General features: G+C 38.3%; 1 protein-coding gene across 5 annotated transcripts in view; it reads left to right on the top strand.

Moving 5' to 3' along the window:
- The window catches only part of LOC105056363 (sodium/hydrogen exchanger 7), a 100,983-nt gene that overhangs the window by 1,813 nt on the left and 80,444 nt on the right, over positions 1-18,726 (top strand). For 4 of the 5 annotated variants that reach the window (XM_029267925.2, XM_010938530.4, XM_010938529.4 and 1 more), the window contains exons 2-9: positions 5,403-5,453; positions 5,579-5,670; positions 6,726-6,803; positions 6,984-7,141; positions 15,427-15,528; positions 15,606-15,723; positions 16,319-16,371; positions 16,451-16,516. In XM_029267925.2, the coding sequence (XP_029123758.1) occupies positions 5,403-5,453; positions 5,579-5,670; positions 6,726-6,803; positions 6,984-7,141; positions 15,427-15,528; positions 15,606-15,723; positions 16,319-16,371; positions 16,451-16,516 (718 nt within the window). Of the gene's footprint in view, positions 1-5,402; positions 5,454-5,578; positions 5,671-6,725; positions 6,804-6,983; positions 7,142-15,426; positions 15,529-15,605; positions 15,724-16,318; positions 16,372-16,450; positions 16,517-18,726 lie in introns of those variants that run through there. The other variant, XM_029267928.2, reaches the window with a different exon arrangement.

The raw sequence follows: 18,726 nt of genomic DNA, 5'->3' as shown, positions 1-18,726 counted from the left end.
GTAAGCTCTGATCCCACCTTCTCTCTCTATTCACTTCTTCCCATGATCTCGCGCACGGTTGCCGACCATCAGTGTCGCCTGAAAATGCACCCAAAAGCCAAGCCTATTTTTTTTCTTGTTTTAGCCAAGAGTTTTCTCACTTTTTTCAGCCGCCGGCATCGCCTTTCCTTGAAGTCGGACCCTAGGTTGAGTACTTCGGCCTCCCCATGACCCTCTATGGTGAGATAATGGTTGTCGATGAACGACCATTGAAACAAATCTGAGAAAAACCATGGATCCCCTATTTTTGGACCTTTTTCCATGATTTTTTCACTAGTCGATCCTTGCCACCAGCTAACTCCTGCCCCATCGCCGTTGGCCGCTTGCTGCCACGGCCCATCGACGGTCTTCTGGGCAAGAACCACCGCCCCTTCCTCCCCTGTTCGGCCAAGAAAAAGGAAGAAGAAAAGAAGAGAAGAGAAGAAAAGAAAAAGAGAGAGAAAGGGTACTCTCTTCTCTTTAGGGTTTTCTCTCTCCATCCGCTCTCTTTCTCTCTCTATCTGATCTACGAATCTTAGTATAAACTTGAGATAATCTTTTTAAAGAGATCCGGAATCACTTCAATATCCATACAATATGTTAGATCCCAATTTGGTGGTTGCTGGATATTTATAGAATCTAATCACTGTTAACCCTATTGAGTCATCCTGACGTGATCCCTGATGATCATGGATTTCTCTTTTGAGGGATACGAAGATTCTCTCTTCACTTTCTCTTTCTATTTTCTCTTTCTTCATCTATTTTTTCTCTCTAAGATGACCTATGGATCTTATATCAATTAATGCTTTTCTCTTTTAGGGATCTGTGTTGACCCCAACAAGAAGATCCCGAATTGTTTTGGTGCTCAGATGGTTTATCGGACCGATCACCTAATTAATGACCTACTTTTATTATTTAATTTTATTGAATTAATTGAAAAAAATTTGATTATGATTTAATATTTTAAATAGGATTATCTAATTCTTCTAATGAAGTCTGAAGATCTAGGGTGAACAAGGTAAGTGGCTCTTGTGCTCCTTATTTATTTTAAATTATCATGTTTTTCTTGCAAATAATCTGTTGCCGAGAAAATCATATTTTTCATAAAATAAGGATCAACATATGAGATTTGAAAAAGAATATTTTATTCTAACCATTGATTTCATGAATATATTTTATGAAAATAGTATGTTTATGAAGCATGAATTTTATTATTTTTCTACCTACATATGTGTATGTTCTAAAAAAATATATAAATATTTTAAAGACTCTTAGATTGCCATGACAGTCTCACTGAAGTAGGATCAATCAACAAATGGCCCTATACTAATGGGTATAAAGTTGGTAATGAATACGAATTATGATATCTTGTTGATTACTATGACGGCCATATCATGGGCATAAAGTGATCAAAACATGAATATCTAAGAGTAATGTTTTGAAACATGGCATGAATGTATGATAAGAATGATTTATGAATCATGTTTATGAAATGTTCATGATTTATGCATATACGGTTGGTTTTATAACTTGTTTTATTATGTGCTCTATGAAATATTTTATTTTGTAATATTTATTATTTTTTAAATATTGTATTATCATTAGAAAAACTAATGCTTGATCCGGTAAGGGACCATAAGTTTTACTTACTGAGCTGGTGTAGCTCATACCTCTTTATGTTTTTTCTTTTATAGAAGAACAAGTTTAGGAATGATGAAGAATTCAGGCTTAAGGATCTGCATAGCAAGCTTAGGAATTTTATAGCTGAAATTTAGTTTGTAGGATAAACATTGATTTGTACTTAACTATTTATGAATTTCGAGACATGGGTTTGGTATTTGATTTTGGATTTAGATGCTCTAAAGTAGTTTTGGTTTAATTAAAAATTTGAATTGAACCTTTTTATTATTTTTATTTATGATGCACCTATTATTCTATTTAAGAAAATGCATATTGGCTTCGTATTATCTTGGGCTACACCCCCTTGGTAGCATGGCCGTGTTATGTTCCGGATTTGAGATGTGATATTTTATGGTATTAGAGCAATAGGTTTGATCATGGGAAGAACGTTAGTTTAGATTTATGATTTGTAGGGTTAGGCAAAGGATGAGTATAAAAGAGTTGGTTTAGATCAAAGTTGCATAGCGATAGTATGGTAAATATGATTTGAAGATTAAGTATCTTCACTTATTTGAAAATGAAGGAATGTCAAGTTTCGAGAATGAAACTCTTTTGAGGGGGACAAAATGTGATAACCTGATCGAAGCACGAATCTCAAAGTGGCCATAAAAAAACTAGAAGGGAGTCTTCTTCTCCTTCTCCGATCGATTTCGGAAAAAGCCGAGTCTCAAAGCAAAGAGGACCCGAGGGCTGTCTATATATAGCCCTCTTCCCCCCTTCCAAGCCACTCCACTAGTGATCATCGTGCCCCTACCCCTCTTTTCTCCTTTTGAAGCTGTGGCCTCCTATTTTTGCCCCCATCAGAAAGCAAGGATGAAGAAGCCATTGGAGCCCAAGGTGAGCTCTGATCTCACCTTCTCTCTCTATTTCCTTTTTCCCATGACCTCACGTATGGTCATTGGTCATCAGTTTCGCCAGGAAACCCCTCCAAAAGCCAACCCTATTTTTTCCCTATTTTGGTCAAGTATTTTCTCACTTTTTTCGACCGCAGATGTCGCCGTCCCTTAAAGCTGGGCCCTAGGCTGAGTACGTCAGCATTCCCACGACCCTCCACAAGATGATCATGGCTGTCAGTGAATGGCCATCGAAGAAAATCGAAGAAAAACATTTGAATCCTTTATTTTTGGACCTTTTTTCATGATTTTCTCACCGATCGATCCTTGCTGCCGGCTATCCATTGCCTTATCATCCTTGGCCGCCCGCTGCCATGGCTTGTTGTCGGTCTTTCGGCTAAGAACCACCGCCCCTTCTCTATTCGGCCAAGAAAAAGGAAGAAGAAAAGAAGAAGAAAAGAGAAGAAAAGAAAAAAAAGAAAAAAGAGAGATAATGGTTCTCTCCTGTGTCTCTCTCTCCTCTCTAGGATTTGTCTCTCTCCATCTGCTCTCTTTCTCTCTCTATCTGATCTACGAATCCTAGGATGAACTTGAGATGACCTTTTCAAAGAGATTCGAAATCACTTCGATATCCATGCAATATGTTGGATTCTAGTCCGGTTATTATTAGATATTTATAGAATCTGATCACTGTTAACCCCTATTGAGTCATCCAGATGTGACTTCTGATGATCTTGATCATGGATTCCTCTTTTAAAGGATACGTAGATTCTTTCTCCACTTTCTCTCTCTTCATCCCCTTTCTTTCTCTAAGAAGACTTATGGATCTTATATCGAGTCATGCCTTCCTCTTTTGAGGATTCATGTTGGCCTCGACTAGAAGATCCCAAATCGCTTTGGTGCTCGGATGGTCTATTGGACCGATCATCAGACTAGCGACTTTTATTTTTAATTTTTCTGAATTAATTGAAAAAAAATCAATTATAATTTAATATTTTAAATAGGATTATCTGATTCTTCTAACGAATTTTGAAGATCTAGGGTGAATAAGGTAAGTAGATCTTATGCTTCTTGTTTATTTTAAATTACCATGTTTTCCCTACAAATAATTTGTTGCTGAGGATATCATATTTTTCATAAATAAGGATCAGTATATGAGATATGAAAAAGCATGTTCTATTGTGACCATTGTTTTTATGAATATGTTTTATGAAAATAGTATGTTTATGAAGCATGAATTTTATTATTTTTTCACCTACATATGTGTATGCTCTAAGAAAATATATAAATGGTTTAAAGACTCTTAGATTGTTATGACAGTCTCACTGAAGTGGTGTCAATCGACAGACAGCCTTATACCAACAGATATAAAGTTGGTAACGAATACGAGTTATGATATCTTGTAGATTGCGATGATGGCCATGTCACGGGGATAAAGTGACCATGGCATGAATATCTAAGAGTAATGTTTTGAAATATGATATAAATATATGATAAGAATGACTTATGAATCATGTTTATGAAATGTTCATGATTTGTGTATGCATGACTAGTTTTATAACTTATTTTTTTATATGTCCTATGAAATATTTTATTTTGTAATATCTGTTATTTTTTAAATATTATATTATCATAAAAAAATTTATACTTGATCGGACAAGGAAGCGTAGGTTTTACTTACTGAGTTGGTGTAGTTTCAGACCTCTTTATTTTTTTTTCCTTTATAGAGGAATAAGATTAGGAATGACGGAGAATATAGGCTTGGGGATCTGCATAGCAAGTTTGAATATTTTGTAGTTGAAACTTAGTTTATAAGATGATCACTGAGTACTTAACTATTTATGAATTTTGAGGCGTGGATTTGGTATTTGATTTTGGATTTAGATGCTATGAACAAGTTTTGATTTAGTTAAGAATTTGAATTGAACCTTTTTATTATTTTTATTTACGATGCATATGTTATGCTTCGTATCATCTTAGGTTGCATCCCTTGGTAGCATGGTCATGTTATATCCCGAATTTGGGGCGTGACAACCTAGTCAGGATTAGTTCCTATGGTAAAATGTACATGACTAGGATATTTTTCTTGCAAAATTCCGGTCTTGTTCTCATGCTTTATTGAAGGATAACAAGAGAAAAAAAAAACTTACCATAGATAAGAATTTAAAAGTGCATGACAAAATTTGTTCGAAATCATTTAAAAAAAATGAAAATGAAGTTGGCAGGATTGTAAGCCACTCCAAGTCTCCAAATGGAGGAGCTTCTAGGTTTGAATTCACTTTACATTTGAAGCACTCTCTTTCCCTTCCCTCAAAATAAGAAAAAAGAGAGAGAAACTAGAGTTGGTAGAATTATGATGCCTTAGTAGATGCTATTGGCCAAGACATACAGAAGCAGGTTTACACGCCATTATTGAATCCAGATTAAGGTTGCAGCGACGATCATCCAATCTGTCACATGCATGATGCCCTTGCTTCAAAAACACATTTGATAAACCATTCAGAATGTTGTTAACTTGCAGTCTGCAACCCCTATCAAATGTTGTTTCATTTAAAGCATACAATTTACATTGCCGCTCGTAAACATGGATCTTTAGCAGGTCCAAACAAGAAGATCATTTCTACATTATATGTCACCACCTTAATATAAGCCAAAGTTAAATTTAAAATCTCTAATGATCCTAACCATAGGATTAGTTCTCCCAGCCAGTGGAATCAACCTTATTTGCATTTTTCCAATTGCCTTTCATTTTGTTATTTGATGTTATGTATTGTGCCAACTATTTGTTTATGCATTTCGTTTTTTATTGTTTATTGCCCTTTTTCCTTCAGAGCAGTATATGAAATTGGAACTTTTATCATTTGAATTCAGAATATGGGACAAGCCATGGCTTAGGAAAACTGGGAGCTGGCATTCGCTTATGTAAGTCTGAATTCAATTGTTAACAAATATAAAGCTTTCAGCACATAATGGTTAATCTTAGCAGTGTGACCAAATTCTGTATATTCAACTTTTTTTATAATACAATTGATTGTGCCACTATACAGGGGCAAATATTAATCCTGTTCTCCTATTATCCGTCTTTCTTCCTGCTCTTCTTTTTGAGAGCTCCTTTGCCATGGAAGTGCACCAAATAAAGGTATATTCATCTTAGCATGACAATGATGTTTAGAAGTTCATCTCTCCACTTCTTGTATTGCTTCAGGACTTGAGAATCATGATTTAACATTATATTGGCTGATCATGCTGGGACATGGTGATTTTTATGCTTGTTTTTCAGTTGATTTTATTCTGATCATTGTCTTGATAAAGATGGTCATCATCTTGTATGTGGAGCATGACAAAATATCCTGGTTAAGGGCTATGAAGTTTGATAGAGAATCCATTTGATTTACAGAAAGTAAAATGGGTTGACTCAACCAAATTTTGCATGGCTGAATAAGGATATTGTGACCACAATATCATATGGTGATGCTGGAAAAATGACGACAGATTAATATAATTTGTTTCTGTCCTTTGACACATACAAATTGAATGTTATTTCGCTTGGAAAAATTGAAGACTGTTCATGACAGGTGTATATGAGATAACACCACAGTGACAATTCCCTTTCTGATATAATATCGTTTTTCTGATACATAATGGTGAAAATATAATTATATGCATTGGATAATCTCCCTTTTCCTTATTGTTGTTTTGGTGCTTCTTTTTTGTTATTGAATCAGTATTCCCCATAAAACTTGATTTCATGATTTCAATGCCTTTCTTCTCTAACACTTGATTGTTATATTTACTGCACATTGCACATAAGTATATTACAATATACTGCTAATTGAAATATCGTTTTGGTAAAATGGGCATTATAATATTGTTTTTCTGATACATAATGGTGAAAATATAATTATATGCATTAGATAATCTCCCTTTTCCGTATTGTTGTTTTGGTGCTTCTTTTTGGTTATTGAAATCAGTATTTGCCATAAAACTTGATTTCATGATTTCAATGCCTTTCTTCTCTAACACTTGATTGTTATATTTACTGCACATTGCAGATAAGTATATTACAATATACTAAGATACCATAATACTTTAAAGATGCTTCATATGATCTCTTGACCATTATTAGTAACAGAGAAATGGAATGTCCTGACGTTCGTTGTAACTGAAACTGATATTAGATGCATGTTGGTACAGAGATGCATGGCACAAATGCTACTACTTGCTGGACCTGGTGTGCTCATATCGACCTTTTGCCTTGGAGCTTTATTAAAGGTATGCATAAGAAAATGAATGTTTGAAAGAAGATATCTAGTTAGTTAGAGATTCCATATGGAGAAGGGCTACTCTTGTGTCCCCATTGTTCCAATGATGACCTTATTTTGTGAGCTTCTTATACTTGACTTCAAAAAAATTGAATCTACTTCTGCTCCACACTTGCAAAATATGCTGCAGATCACTCTTCCATATAACTGGAATTGGAACACAACATTGTTGCTGGGAGGGCTTCTTAGTGCTACAGATCCTGTTGCTGTTGTGGCTTTGCTGAAAGAACTTGGAGCAAGTAAAAAGCTGAACACAATAATTGAAGGGGAATCCTTAATGAATGATGGGTATACTTTTATGTTCAATATATATCTACTTGAGACCCAAAGTTCCTTTTTGTGCTTATTTGAATTTTGCTTTGTCTGAAGTTGCTCTATTTTGATCACAGATTTTTTTTTTTTGATAGATGATTAAAGCATGCTTAATTTAGCAATATTCTGTTGAGATGCGGAATTGCAGCTTCCATCAGTGGGGTCAAGAATCCAATACATACATTTAGAATAGATTTGCCCACATTATTGAACACAGAAACATAAATGATTGCCATTGTTATCTGCTATATTATATCCTCAACTCACTGTACTATAAGCATAATGAAATGCATAAAATAAAACAACATAATATTTTATTACCAAAGGAGGAAGAAGGAGATGAAAAAAATTATGGAAAACAGGAAAGATTGAAATCAAGGTTTGCCATCTCGGTACTGGACCATATCTAATTATTTTGGTAATGCTAATTGAAATGTATAAAATAAAATAACAGATGATTTGATTATTGGAGAGTAAGATTCTTTATCTTAGTATCGGACCCCATACTGGTACCATCTATTACACCATTGTTTGTCGAACCGGACTGAATCGCCTGGGTTTAGCCTGTATTGAGCTGAATTAGGGCGGAATCGAGTTGGTTCTGTAGAAATTTTGTGGTGCCCCCATAACCTTGGAGGTGACCACAGATGGAGTTGGTTCGATAGGCTCCAGGTTCACTATGACAGGTATGGTCATAGGCTAGGACAGGAGTGGTCCTAGGGTGGAGGTAGTGCATAGTTTTTACGGGCTCGAGGTTCAGCGACGAAAACTTCGAGGAGCTTGGTTAGGGCTCTGGATACCTAGGACACAAGGTGGAGAAAGGAACCAAGCGAAGGTCTTCTGCCAGCAGAGGAGTCGACTCGGCTTTAGGAGTCGACTTGGATCAAATCGAGCCGGCTCGAGCTCTGAGAGAGTTGGCTTGGATATCAGACAGAAAGCAGCATTTCATGGCACGCTGATGGCACGGCATTCGAGCTGACTCTGGGTTTGGTCGAGCTGGCTCGAGTGCGGTCGAGTCGATTCGAGCTTTGATCGAGCCGACTTGAACTGCGGGAATAGATGCACGGGATTTCTGTTTGAGTCTGGGATCAGGTTTTGATCCTAGAGTCTTAAGATCTGGTTTAATGGGTCTTAAAGGGACTAACTCAAGGGGTGAATGCATGATCAGATCATGGATATACATGGATTTGAGTGAGTGCATTTGGATTAATCGAGGGAGTTTTTTTGGTTTGGGCTTTGACCCATTGTATAGGCTATATATATGTAACATGTTACAAGAGGAATGAATCGAATTTTTTTCTCTCGAAACCTTCATCTTTCTCTTTTCTCTTTGGTTGCATGCCATATAGGAGGGACAACAAACCCTAGCCGCCACCTCTAAGGAAGGAAAGAAGGAAGGCGCTCCCTTCTCAAGCAAAACCCTGGTGCCGTCTCCTTTGTGAGAAGTTTGCTGGTGTTCTCAAGGTCTTCACATCCTGAGAAATTGCACAATAATTGGTATCAGAGCCAGGACGAGCGTGGAGAAGGTAGGAGACGTCAGGAGTTGAAGATCTTCATATCAGCAAAGTTTTCCTGTCAAAGGTATTTTTTTTTCTCAATCAGATCTGTGTTATTTGTAATTGTGGTTTGAGACATCATGAGCAACGGGTTGAATATCGACTTTGAGAAGTTTGATAGAAAGAGAAATTTCTCGATGTGGAGGACAAGGGTTGAAGATCTGTTGGTTCAGTAGGATCTGGATTTGGCTTTAGAGGAAAAGTCAGAGAGGATGACAGATCGAGCTTGGAGTTCTTTAGACAAGAGGGCCTGTTCGCTGATCAGGTGGTGTTTGTCAGACTCGAAGATATAAAGCGTGTTGGAAGAGAAGACATCCAAAGGATTGTGGTCAAGGTTGCACTCTTTGTACATGGGAAGGAACATATGCAACAAGCTTATGATGAAAAAATAATTCTACAACCTTCAAATGGAAGGTGGAGATATATTGGGACATGTTCAGCGGTTCGACTAGCTGAGTATGGATTTACTCAATTTGGATGTGGCTATGGAGGAGGACAGGTCCCTGATGTTGTTGTGCTCGCTATCCGGGATCTATGATTCGCTGGTGACGACTCTGTTGTACGGGAAGGAGACCCTAGTCTATGAAGAGAGTGTCGGTCCTTCAGACGAATGAGCAGAGGGAGCAGATGGTGAGAGGTAGTATGGAGGTTCTCCAGGATGCTATGGTGGCCGCTGAAAGGTCTAGGAGGGGGAAGGATAGACGTGAGGCAGTGGAGAGGCAGAGTTCCCCAAGGAGTATTAAGGAGGTTAGGTGTTGCATGTGCAGGTAGCTAGGACACATGAAGAGAGATTGTCCACAGAGAAAGAAAGGAAAGGGAGAAGGTTCCAGACCGGAGTCATCCAGTGCGGTGGCGGAGAGCGATGTATCAGATGATCTTCTGATGTTATCGGTTGGACACAGGGATGAGACAGATCGATGGATATTGGACTCTGCTAGCTCTTATCATTGTACACCTCATCGGACGTGATTCGCTTCTTACATAGGTGGGTGAGGGGCAGCAAGTGATACTAGGAGATAGGAGCTCTTGTGGTGTAGCAGGAGTGGATTTCATCAGACTGAGGATGTATGATGGGAGGGTGTGGACCTTGACAGATGTGCATCATGTTCTGGATCTCAGGAGCATAGTATCACTTGGATACTTGGAGGAAAAGGACTTCATTTTCAGAAGTAATTCAAAGGTGCTGAATGTCTCCAAAGGTGATAGGATTGTGATGAGAGGGAGGAGGTTGAGGAGTCATCTGTACCAGATGGTGGGATTTGTTGTGTCGGGGAGGTCGAGGTGATTGCTTTAGTCATGGAGGATTAGTCGGAGATTCAGTCAGTGCAGATTGGACAACTGATGGTATGTTTATTGGATCTGTCTGTTGCGGGATCGTCGGATCACAGGGAGGTAGAGCATCGAGGATAGGTGCGTCCACACGTGGAGCACCGGAGAGATTTCTTCACGGGTGATGATGAAGATCATGGCCATGGCACGGGCTCTAGGTGAGGAGATGCAGAGAGAGGTGGAGTCTCCCAATCGTTCTGGCAGCAGTGAGTGGGCACCAAGAGAGGGCCTAGAGGTATATGCATCGAGGATAGATGTTACAGTGGCGACAGGATGCAGAGAGGACCCGAAGATTTATGAGGAGACTTTCACCAGCATGGACCATAGGTGGATTGGAGGCAGGGGAGTAGAGCTACAGTCACTCCAAGATTTTTTGATGCTGTGGCAGAGCATGTTGCAAGAGCAGCGGCGGTCAGATCTATTGGGCCAGTGGTGACTAGAGCCACTAAGAGCAGCGACGAGTAGAGTCGTTGGAGCTACGGCGGTTGGAGTCGTAGGTAGAGTAGCTAATGGCGCGATAGGTGGAGTTGCAGAGGCAGCAGTAGATGCAGCTGCTGGATCAGTGGTGGGCATAGCTGCTGATGATAGGACCTACAAAAGAGGTGTCCGGACGCAGAACGAGATCTTCAGCCATAAGGAAGGCAGTGGCAGTCTCCCGGACAGCTCCAGGATTAAGATATACTGCGGTGGCGAGAAGGTCTGCATAGTTGGCTTCACTCATTGGTCAGAGTTCAGAGGATCAGAACTCGATGAAAAGTGATGCTCGCCAAGACTTTGGGGGCACCAGAATGGAGATCATAGGGATTTTGTGGTGCCCCCATATCCTTGGAGGTGACCATAGGTGGAGTCGGTTTGATAGGCTTCAGGTTCACTATGACGGGCATGGTCATAGGCTAGGACAGGAGTGGTCTCAGGATGGAGGCAATGCATAGTTTTCACAGGCTCGAGGTTCAGCGACGAGGACTTTGAAGAGCTGGTTAGGGCTCTGGATACTTGGGACATAAGGTGGAGTAAGGAACCAAGCGAAGAGCTTTTGCCAGCAGAGGAGTCGACTCGGATCAGGTCGAGATGGCTCGAGCTTTGAGAGAGCCGATTCGGATATCAGACAGAGAGCAGCGTTTCATGGCACGCTGATGGCACGGCATCCGAGCTGACTCGGGGTTTGATTGAGTCGGCTCGAGTGCAGTCGAGTCGACTCGAGCTCTAATTGAGCCGATTTGAACTGCGGGAACAGATGCATGGGATTTCTGTTAGAGTCTGGGATCAGATTTTGATCCTAGGATCTTAAGATCTGGTTTGATGGGTCTTAAGGGGACTAACTTAAGGAATGAATGCATGATCAGACCATGGATATACATGGGTTTGGGTGAGTGCATTTGGGTTAGTCTAGAGAGTTTTTTTGGTTTGGATTTTGACCCATTGTATAGGTTATATATACGTAACCTGTTACAAAAGGAATGAATCGAATCCTTTTCTTCCGAAACCCTCATCTCTCTCTTTTCTCTCTGGTTGCACGTCATATAGGAGGGGCAGCAAACCCTAGCCGCCACCTTTAAGGAAGAAAAGAAGGGAGGCGCTTCCTTCTCAAGCAAAACCCTGGTTCCGTTTTCTTTGTGAGAAGTTTGCTGGTGTTCTTAAGGTCTCCACGTCCTGGTAAATCGCACAACAGGTTCGGCTTTGAAATCCAGAATAGGGCCTTAAGGTCTCCACGTCTTGGTGTTTTGTTTTTTTGTTTTGTTTTGATACTGTGTCTACAGTGTTTGGCAGTGAGGGGGTTTTAAAATGAGGCTTCTGAGGACTTCTTTTCCTTCGGTTTTACCTCGTTTCCATGGTAGAAACAACAGGCAAAATGAGAGCTCATCAAATAGAGGAATGTGAGCTAATCTCCCGCTTCCATTTCTCCTTTTCTCTTCTTGCTTTTGAGACTTTAAAATCCATGAAAATTGAAAAAAATAAGGGGAAATCATTTTAAAATAAGGAGAATTCACGCATGGTAGGGTCAAAATCGATAGGGTCAGACGCAATCAGCTTGATTTCTTATCCTTTTGGATCCGATCCATTAAATTAAGGATTTATCAACTAAGACATCTACATTACAAAGGAAAAGAAAAGACAATTGCAGCCCCTATGGAGAGGGTGGAGCAATTAGTTGATCCAGTTCACTCAGATTTAGAGATCAGGTAGAGCGGTGATGATAGTTCTTCTAATGGTCATAGATCTAGTTGTCATGGAGAAAGAGGACAGGAGATCACTGTTTATGAGACGCATCTGCAAGGTCGTTTTTTGATTTATTGGCGAGTCTCAATATACGCATGCCACACAGGATAGAAACCATGGTGCACGAGCTTGGTAGAGCCTGTGAGGACAATTTCATAAAGATGGGTTTTTTGAGATCATTCAAGATATCATGTAGCTGCAGATGATCTTGCATGTGGAGTTGGATCCATGAAGGTATCAAGTTCTTCATCTTATTCTGGATCCTCTTATCCATGGCCATGAGTAGCTTATGATCCTTATGGATATGGGTATGGTGTGTTTGAGGCATCGTCTTCTAGTGGCTACTATCTTATGTAGTTCAGAGTATCTTACGGATTGGATTTTGCTACCGGCATATTCAGATGGCCCCCTTTATAGTTGTACTATTAGTCTGAGGATATCTCAGAGCTAGAGTTTCAGCGAGAGATTTGGGATAAGTTACAATTCAGGATGCATACTTTATGGAATGAGCACAGAGGACTACAGTATTGCATAGTTAGAGGGATGCGCCGATGTTCCACCTTATTATATAAATGATTTAGATACTTATGAACAACATCAGTGCTTGACGAGATTCTAATCTCGATATGTATTGATTATTTATTTTTTATATTTTTTAATTGATCTGAGAATTTTAGGATTGGATAACATCTAGTCTTTATAAGATTGTTTTCCTTTGATATAACATTATGTTAGATTCAAATTTGCATCACATGCTTAATCGTGGATATACCAAAGTGGTACAAACATCAAATAATTTAAAAAAATATCAATTTGGACTTAAAATCATTCAAGAATAATGAAAAATTGATTAAATATCTTAGAAATCAAAATTTAATAGAAAATAAAATAAAAAATAAAAAAATGGCATGACTGGTTTGGCCGGCATGCCACGCCGTACTGAGTGTTGGTACGGTACCGACCGGCAATTGGTACTATCTTTGGTATCGGTTCAGCCTGCCTTGTATTACACTATTGGTATGCAGTTTGGTACGATACAAGACAGCATACCGAGTGTCGGTATGGCACATAACAGCATATTGGTATGGTACAGAATGCCCTGTACTGGGCTGTGTGGGGTAGTATGGCAGATCATGTTGGAGAAGCTTAGTTGAGTTGAGTTTTATATGATCTAATTATTGGAGAAGGTAAGAAGGAGATGATAAAAAGGAGGGAAAACAAGAGACTGAAATGTTTGAAGGTTGCTCACTGTCTCTTATTTGTGCAGATCCTCATCTTTTAGTGACTTATAACATTCTTATAACTGGGGTAGATTGACATTTTACATCCATTTGGTGCGAGCAATTTTCAATGGCACATTGTTCTGATCCACTGATTACATGCAAATCCACCCCTCTAGCTGGTGATCAGTTAGTTGGCTTTTATTTTTTCTTGGTATGGATAGTGTAAAGATCAAGTTTCATAGTCTCGGTACTAGATCTGGTTCTAGTCTAGCATAGTGTTGGTACACCTTGTATGGGGTCGGTTTGGCTTATCGAAACTTGGAATGCCCCTGTACCAAGCCTCAGTTTGGTACCAGTACACTATGTACACCCTGTACGGGACAATATGTATCAATATTGGCAAACTTAAAGATAACAATATATCATCACTCGAGCTGTTTTTCATTAATATAGGGTCATATTAAGCACACTTTTGAGTCAAGAAGTCTTCATAGGAAAATTGAGCAGATTCATTGTTTGCTCTCACCTTGATGGCAACTGTATAACAAATTTTATGAGATTCATTGCTAAGGCAACTTTAGGTCTGCTAAAATAACGAAGCCGGATGGCAAATTAAAAAAAGACCTTCCTGATTGGTTGCACTTTTATCTTACACAACCAAGAAGTAATCCTTTGGTTATCTAGCGAAGTTTGATTAAATCTATATGAAGAGGGAAGATGACAATGTTTGACAAGGCAAGTAGATGTCAAACAAACATAAGCCTTGAAGAACCCAATCACTAAAGTCCAAAGATTTAAGCCTTGGAATGTATTGCTGGTGCCAGATGCACCTGTACCATACTGACACGTATTTTTCCTCTTCTATTGTGCTGCACCAGAAGATGTACAACATATAAGTACTGTTCTGTATTATACCATAGAAGCAATGTACAAGTACTTGCATGGATACTTCAAACCTTACTAAGTTCTAAAAGAGGGTATATGGATAGGCTTGGATAATTGTTTTAGAAAAAAAATCATGCATACCATGAATCTAAAAGTAACAGAGATATAGGTGAAAAGCCAACAAGAATTATGAAAAATATTGTGTTATGAGGTCTTTGAGCTAGGTTATAAACATGATACAAGCAGGGGAGGGGACTACTAGGGATGCTTTTGATGATGAAAGTTATTTATTGAAGACGCTAGTGAGTTGGAAACAATGCATTTAATAGTGAAATTGTAAGTATTATTATAGTACGGTCCTATGAAAGGACTGCTGCTTTGGTCACTTCATGCATGTTGATCACCAGGTTCATATGTTCATAATATTCCTTCAAGGAGAAATGGTGAGAAGTTTTGGTTGAATGAAGATATGAACTTTGGTTGGAAGAACTAACTTTGGTGGTTATTAAACTATATGACTAAGATGTGGTTACATATCATTCTCTTTAGAATTAACTTTTGTCAGGTAACTTTGATTCAAGAATCTCATGTACATATTGCCCTATAATTTTGGGAAAATGCTAAACAATTTATCTGTAGCTTGAAGAACAATGTGATAGAGTCTTTAAGAAAAGAAATAGAGAGGTTACGCACATTGAAAAGCTTAGAAGCAAGTCCTGTGGCAATGCCAATGTAATTAAGAGAGGACAACTGGGCTTATAATCAGAGATGTGATGGCTGACCATCACCATATTGGATTTTGCTATCAAATATATTAAGATTAATGAGTTCTTATCACAAAGTAATTTATCAAATAATCTAGTAAATTTAGTAAGATACACCTAAAAGATAAAAGAAGCACTGATAGTACTGACTAATCTATTATGTATGCCATGTACATGCTTTTTATATTACAAAAGAAGCAGCAGATATGTCATGCACCAGCAATCTCGAAGAAACAGCAGTTTTCTCACCTATACCTCATTTAACTGTTGTACCCTGATTTTTCCAGAACTGCGATCGTTGTATTTCAGCTGTTCTACCGAATGGTCCTTGGCCAGAACTTCAATGTGGGAGACATCATAAAATTTTTATCACAAGTTTCATTGGGAGCGTAAGTATTCAATTGTTGTCTGATACATGTTTCCCACCAAAATGTGGTAATGACTGTGGTTTTTATTTTTTGTCCAGAGTAGCTATGGGGCTAGCTTTTGGAATAGCATCTGTACTGTGGCTGGGCTTTATTTTCAATGACACGGTTATAGAGATTGCATTGACTCTTGCTGTCAGCTACCTTGCTTTCTTCACTGTAAGATACACCTCTCTGTGATGTTCCAGTACATGTACTATTCACAGTGAATAGGACACATTTCTAGGAAGCCTTGTATCAAGATGCTCATCTCTTCTTTTTTAGTTCCAAATGCTTCCCTCATGTTTACTTTAATATCTTCATCTGAAAATTAAGTTATTTATCAGCATTATCAAGGGGTGACCTACCAATGGGATTTATGCATACAATATTTTTTGATGGGAGATGGTTAGGGAAATTGATTTTTAGAAAGTTGCTGCATCATTTACAGTCAGTTCTACTTGAAGGATGGGATCTTCCATCCAGATCAGCATGTCATTAACATTGTGCATCTAAGAGCTGATGCATTTCATTTGCCATATTTGATGTAGTTCTTATGTCTTTTTAAGGGGTGAGATTTGTGTTTTCAAGCAAAATGCTACCTATGCTCATGTGCTCATGCTAATTAACCTTTGATTTAGCTAGAAAATTCATTGTGTACTGTGATATTTTATGCTAAATTCATTGTGTACTGTGATATTTCATGCTACAAAGATAGCTTGTTCTGAATTTTCAGTCCTTGATGCTTGGGTGACTTTCATCTTTTACTTGCCAGGCTCAAGATGGGGCAGACGTTTCTGGCGTCTTGACAGTAATGACTCTAGGAATGTAAGTAAAATCTGTTTTGCCAACTTGTTTTCTTTGGATTTATGTATTTTTTACTTATGACTTCATGTTGTGTAGGCAGGTTCTATGCAGCTGTTGCAAGAACAGCTTTTAAGGGTGATGGCCAGCAAAGTTTGCATCATTTTTGGTATAATTTATAGCTTCTTGTTTTTCTTTGTACAAATAACATCAGATGAAGCTCTTTCTAGAATATAAGTTTCTATATCACAATCTTCCCCTTTTCAAGGTGATTAGCTTGAGGTAAGTCACAGAGTTTTGGTGCATTCTCAGACCTAAAATGACATTCATAGCTGTTCAGGTGGTTGGGAATTATACTCTAGCATCAAATTACACTAGTGTGATTATTACTCTAGCCATTAAAATCAAGGTTTTAAATCCTGTGGGATGGGGGCATCTCGATTTTCTCCTGGAACGGGACGCCCGCGTCCCGATGGCTGTCCTGATCAAGCATCCTGATACACACTTGGGACACCCTTTTACATATATATAGATAGTATTTTTTTGAATTTATCTTGAAGTTTTACTGGTCTATTTATTGTTTAAATGCATTTGAACTTTAAAAGTGATATATTTATAATAGATCAGTTCTATCTAATACTAACACTCTGATGCATTATGATCTTCCAGGTTATTGAAGATCGTTTGTTGATTACAAAATGAAGATTTCTCATACTTGATGCATCCACGAGTATTTGATAAAGTAAAAATATCGAAGTTTGATGAAAAAGCTGTAATTCATACAATTTGAGCTTAGTCACTTGTATATAAAAATATAAATGTGCTCGTAATTTTAATTTTTAATGTTACATGATGCGTGTCGTAGCACACCAAAATTAATCTTACTCACTACTATGTAGATAGGGTGAGTCGGGATCGTATCCATAGGGACTTTAGTCCGATTATTTCGAAAATACAAACAAAAAGAATAGTAGATTGCAAGAAACTAAGAATGAAACATGAAGATTGTAAAAAAAATATTTTTTATTGATCAAATAAAGAAGCATACATAATGGAAAAGAAACAAAAATACGATACAAGACAACTAAACCAAGTTGAACTTCTCGCTGTGCCGATGGTGGATGCGCCTCCTTGAATCCTTCGTCTTCCTCCGTGCAGACAGCGGCAGGATGGCTAGAAGGCTTGGTCTAGGAACTCCAAGGAAGAAAAGTAGATAGAAGAGGGTATAGGAATATGAAAAGGATAGCAGTACTAGGATTAGGATCTCTCTTAGATTTGATGGAAGGTGTGCTAGGGTTAGGACCTTCCCTAAACTTAAGATATGGAGAATGGATTTATGGAGGAATATAGTGTCGTGCTAGGTTTAGTACCTCCCTTAGACTTATGGAGAAGAGAGATGGGGGCAACAGCTTGGAAAGAAACTTAGGCGTTGGCTTGATGGGAAGAGAGAAAGGGAAGAGCTTTGATGGAGGAGAGGAGGAAGAGAGAGGGAAGAAGATAAAGAACCCCACAAGGGGGCTGATGGATTGAGAAAGGAGGCTGGGGTGTATTTATAGAGAGGAGACTAGGATTTCATGAAAAGAGAGGTGGGAGCATGAATAAGGATCTTTGGATCTTCATATTGCTTCTCCTCTGTTGATCAATAAGGCACATTCACACCTGGATCTTCACGAAGAGTTCTTTTAATTTGAGTCCTTGAGATTTAAGTCGTGTTCACATTTGATTTCATTTATCTTCTAATCTGGATCCTTGATTGGAGAGGTTGCTTCTTCATCCTTGATCTTTAAGTCACGTTCATATTGGAATGGGAACTGGTTGCCTGGTTCACTCAAATCTGATCCGATTTGAGTCCAATTTGAATCGTATGAACCCAAACTCCTAATTTTCTGCAAAATAGATTAGAGAGCATCAAATTTTTAATAAATAAAGTGCAATTAAATAGAATTATGTGCCTCTAGTGACTTAATTCAAATATTCATCACACCTTTCAACTTGAACTTTACTCATCCTCGAGTAAAATAGATATATTAGCATTGTGCTCCAAATTGTCCTTGAATCGAAAGTTATCCTAGGCATTCCTAACGGTAGCTGATACCCAGCTAGACCATTGGAGAGGTACTTCATTGGATTATCAATTCGACCCAATTAGTAGTTGAGTATTAGTCATAGAAATTTTTAGAGATCTTCATTCACCAACTTCTCACTCTACTCTTTAAGTTCTCTAACGTACTGTGTATTTGGTGTAATATCTTTTTGCAGTTTATTCTCCTTATTCTCTCTCTTTTTCTTCTTTCTTCTTTTTTTTAATTTTTTTTGGAAAGTATATTTTCATGTACAGTTGGTGTAATGTCTTAACCCCTTAAGCTTCTTAATTAACTT

This window comes from Elaeis guineensis, chromosome 13, assembly GCF_000442705.2.
Source record: "Elaeis guineensis isolate ETL-2024a chromosome 13, EG11, whole genome shotgun sequence".
NCBI classification, from domain to species: domain Eukaryota; kingdom Viridiplantae; phylum Streptophyta; class Magnoliopsida; order Arecales; family Arecaceae; genus Elaeis; species Elaeis guineensis.
This window is presented reverse-complemented; position numbering and strand designations above follow the sequence as displayed.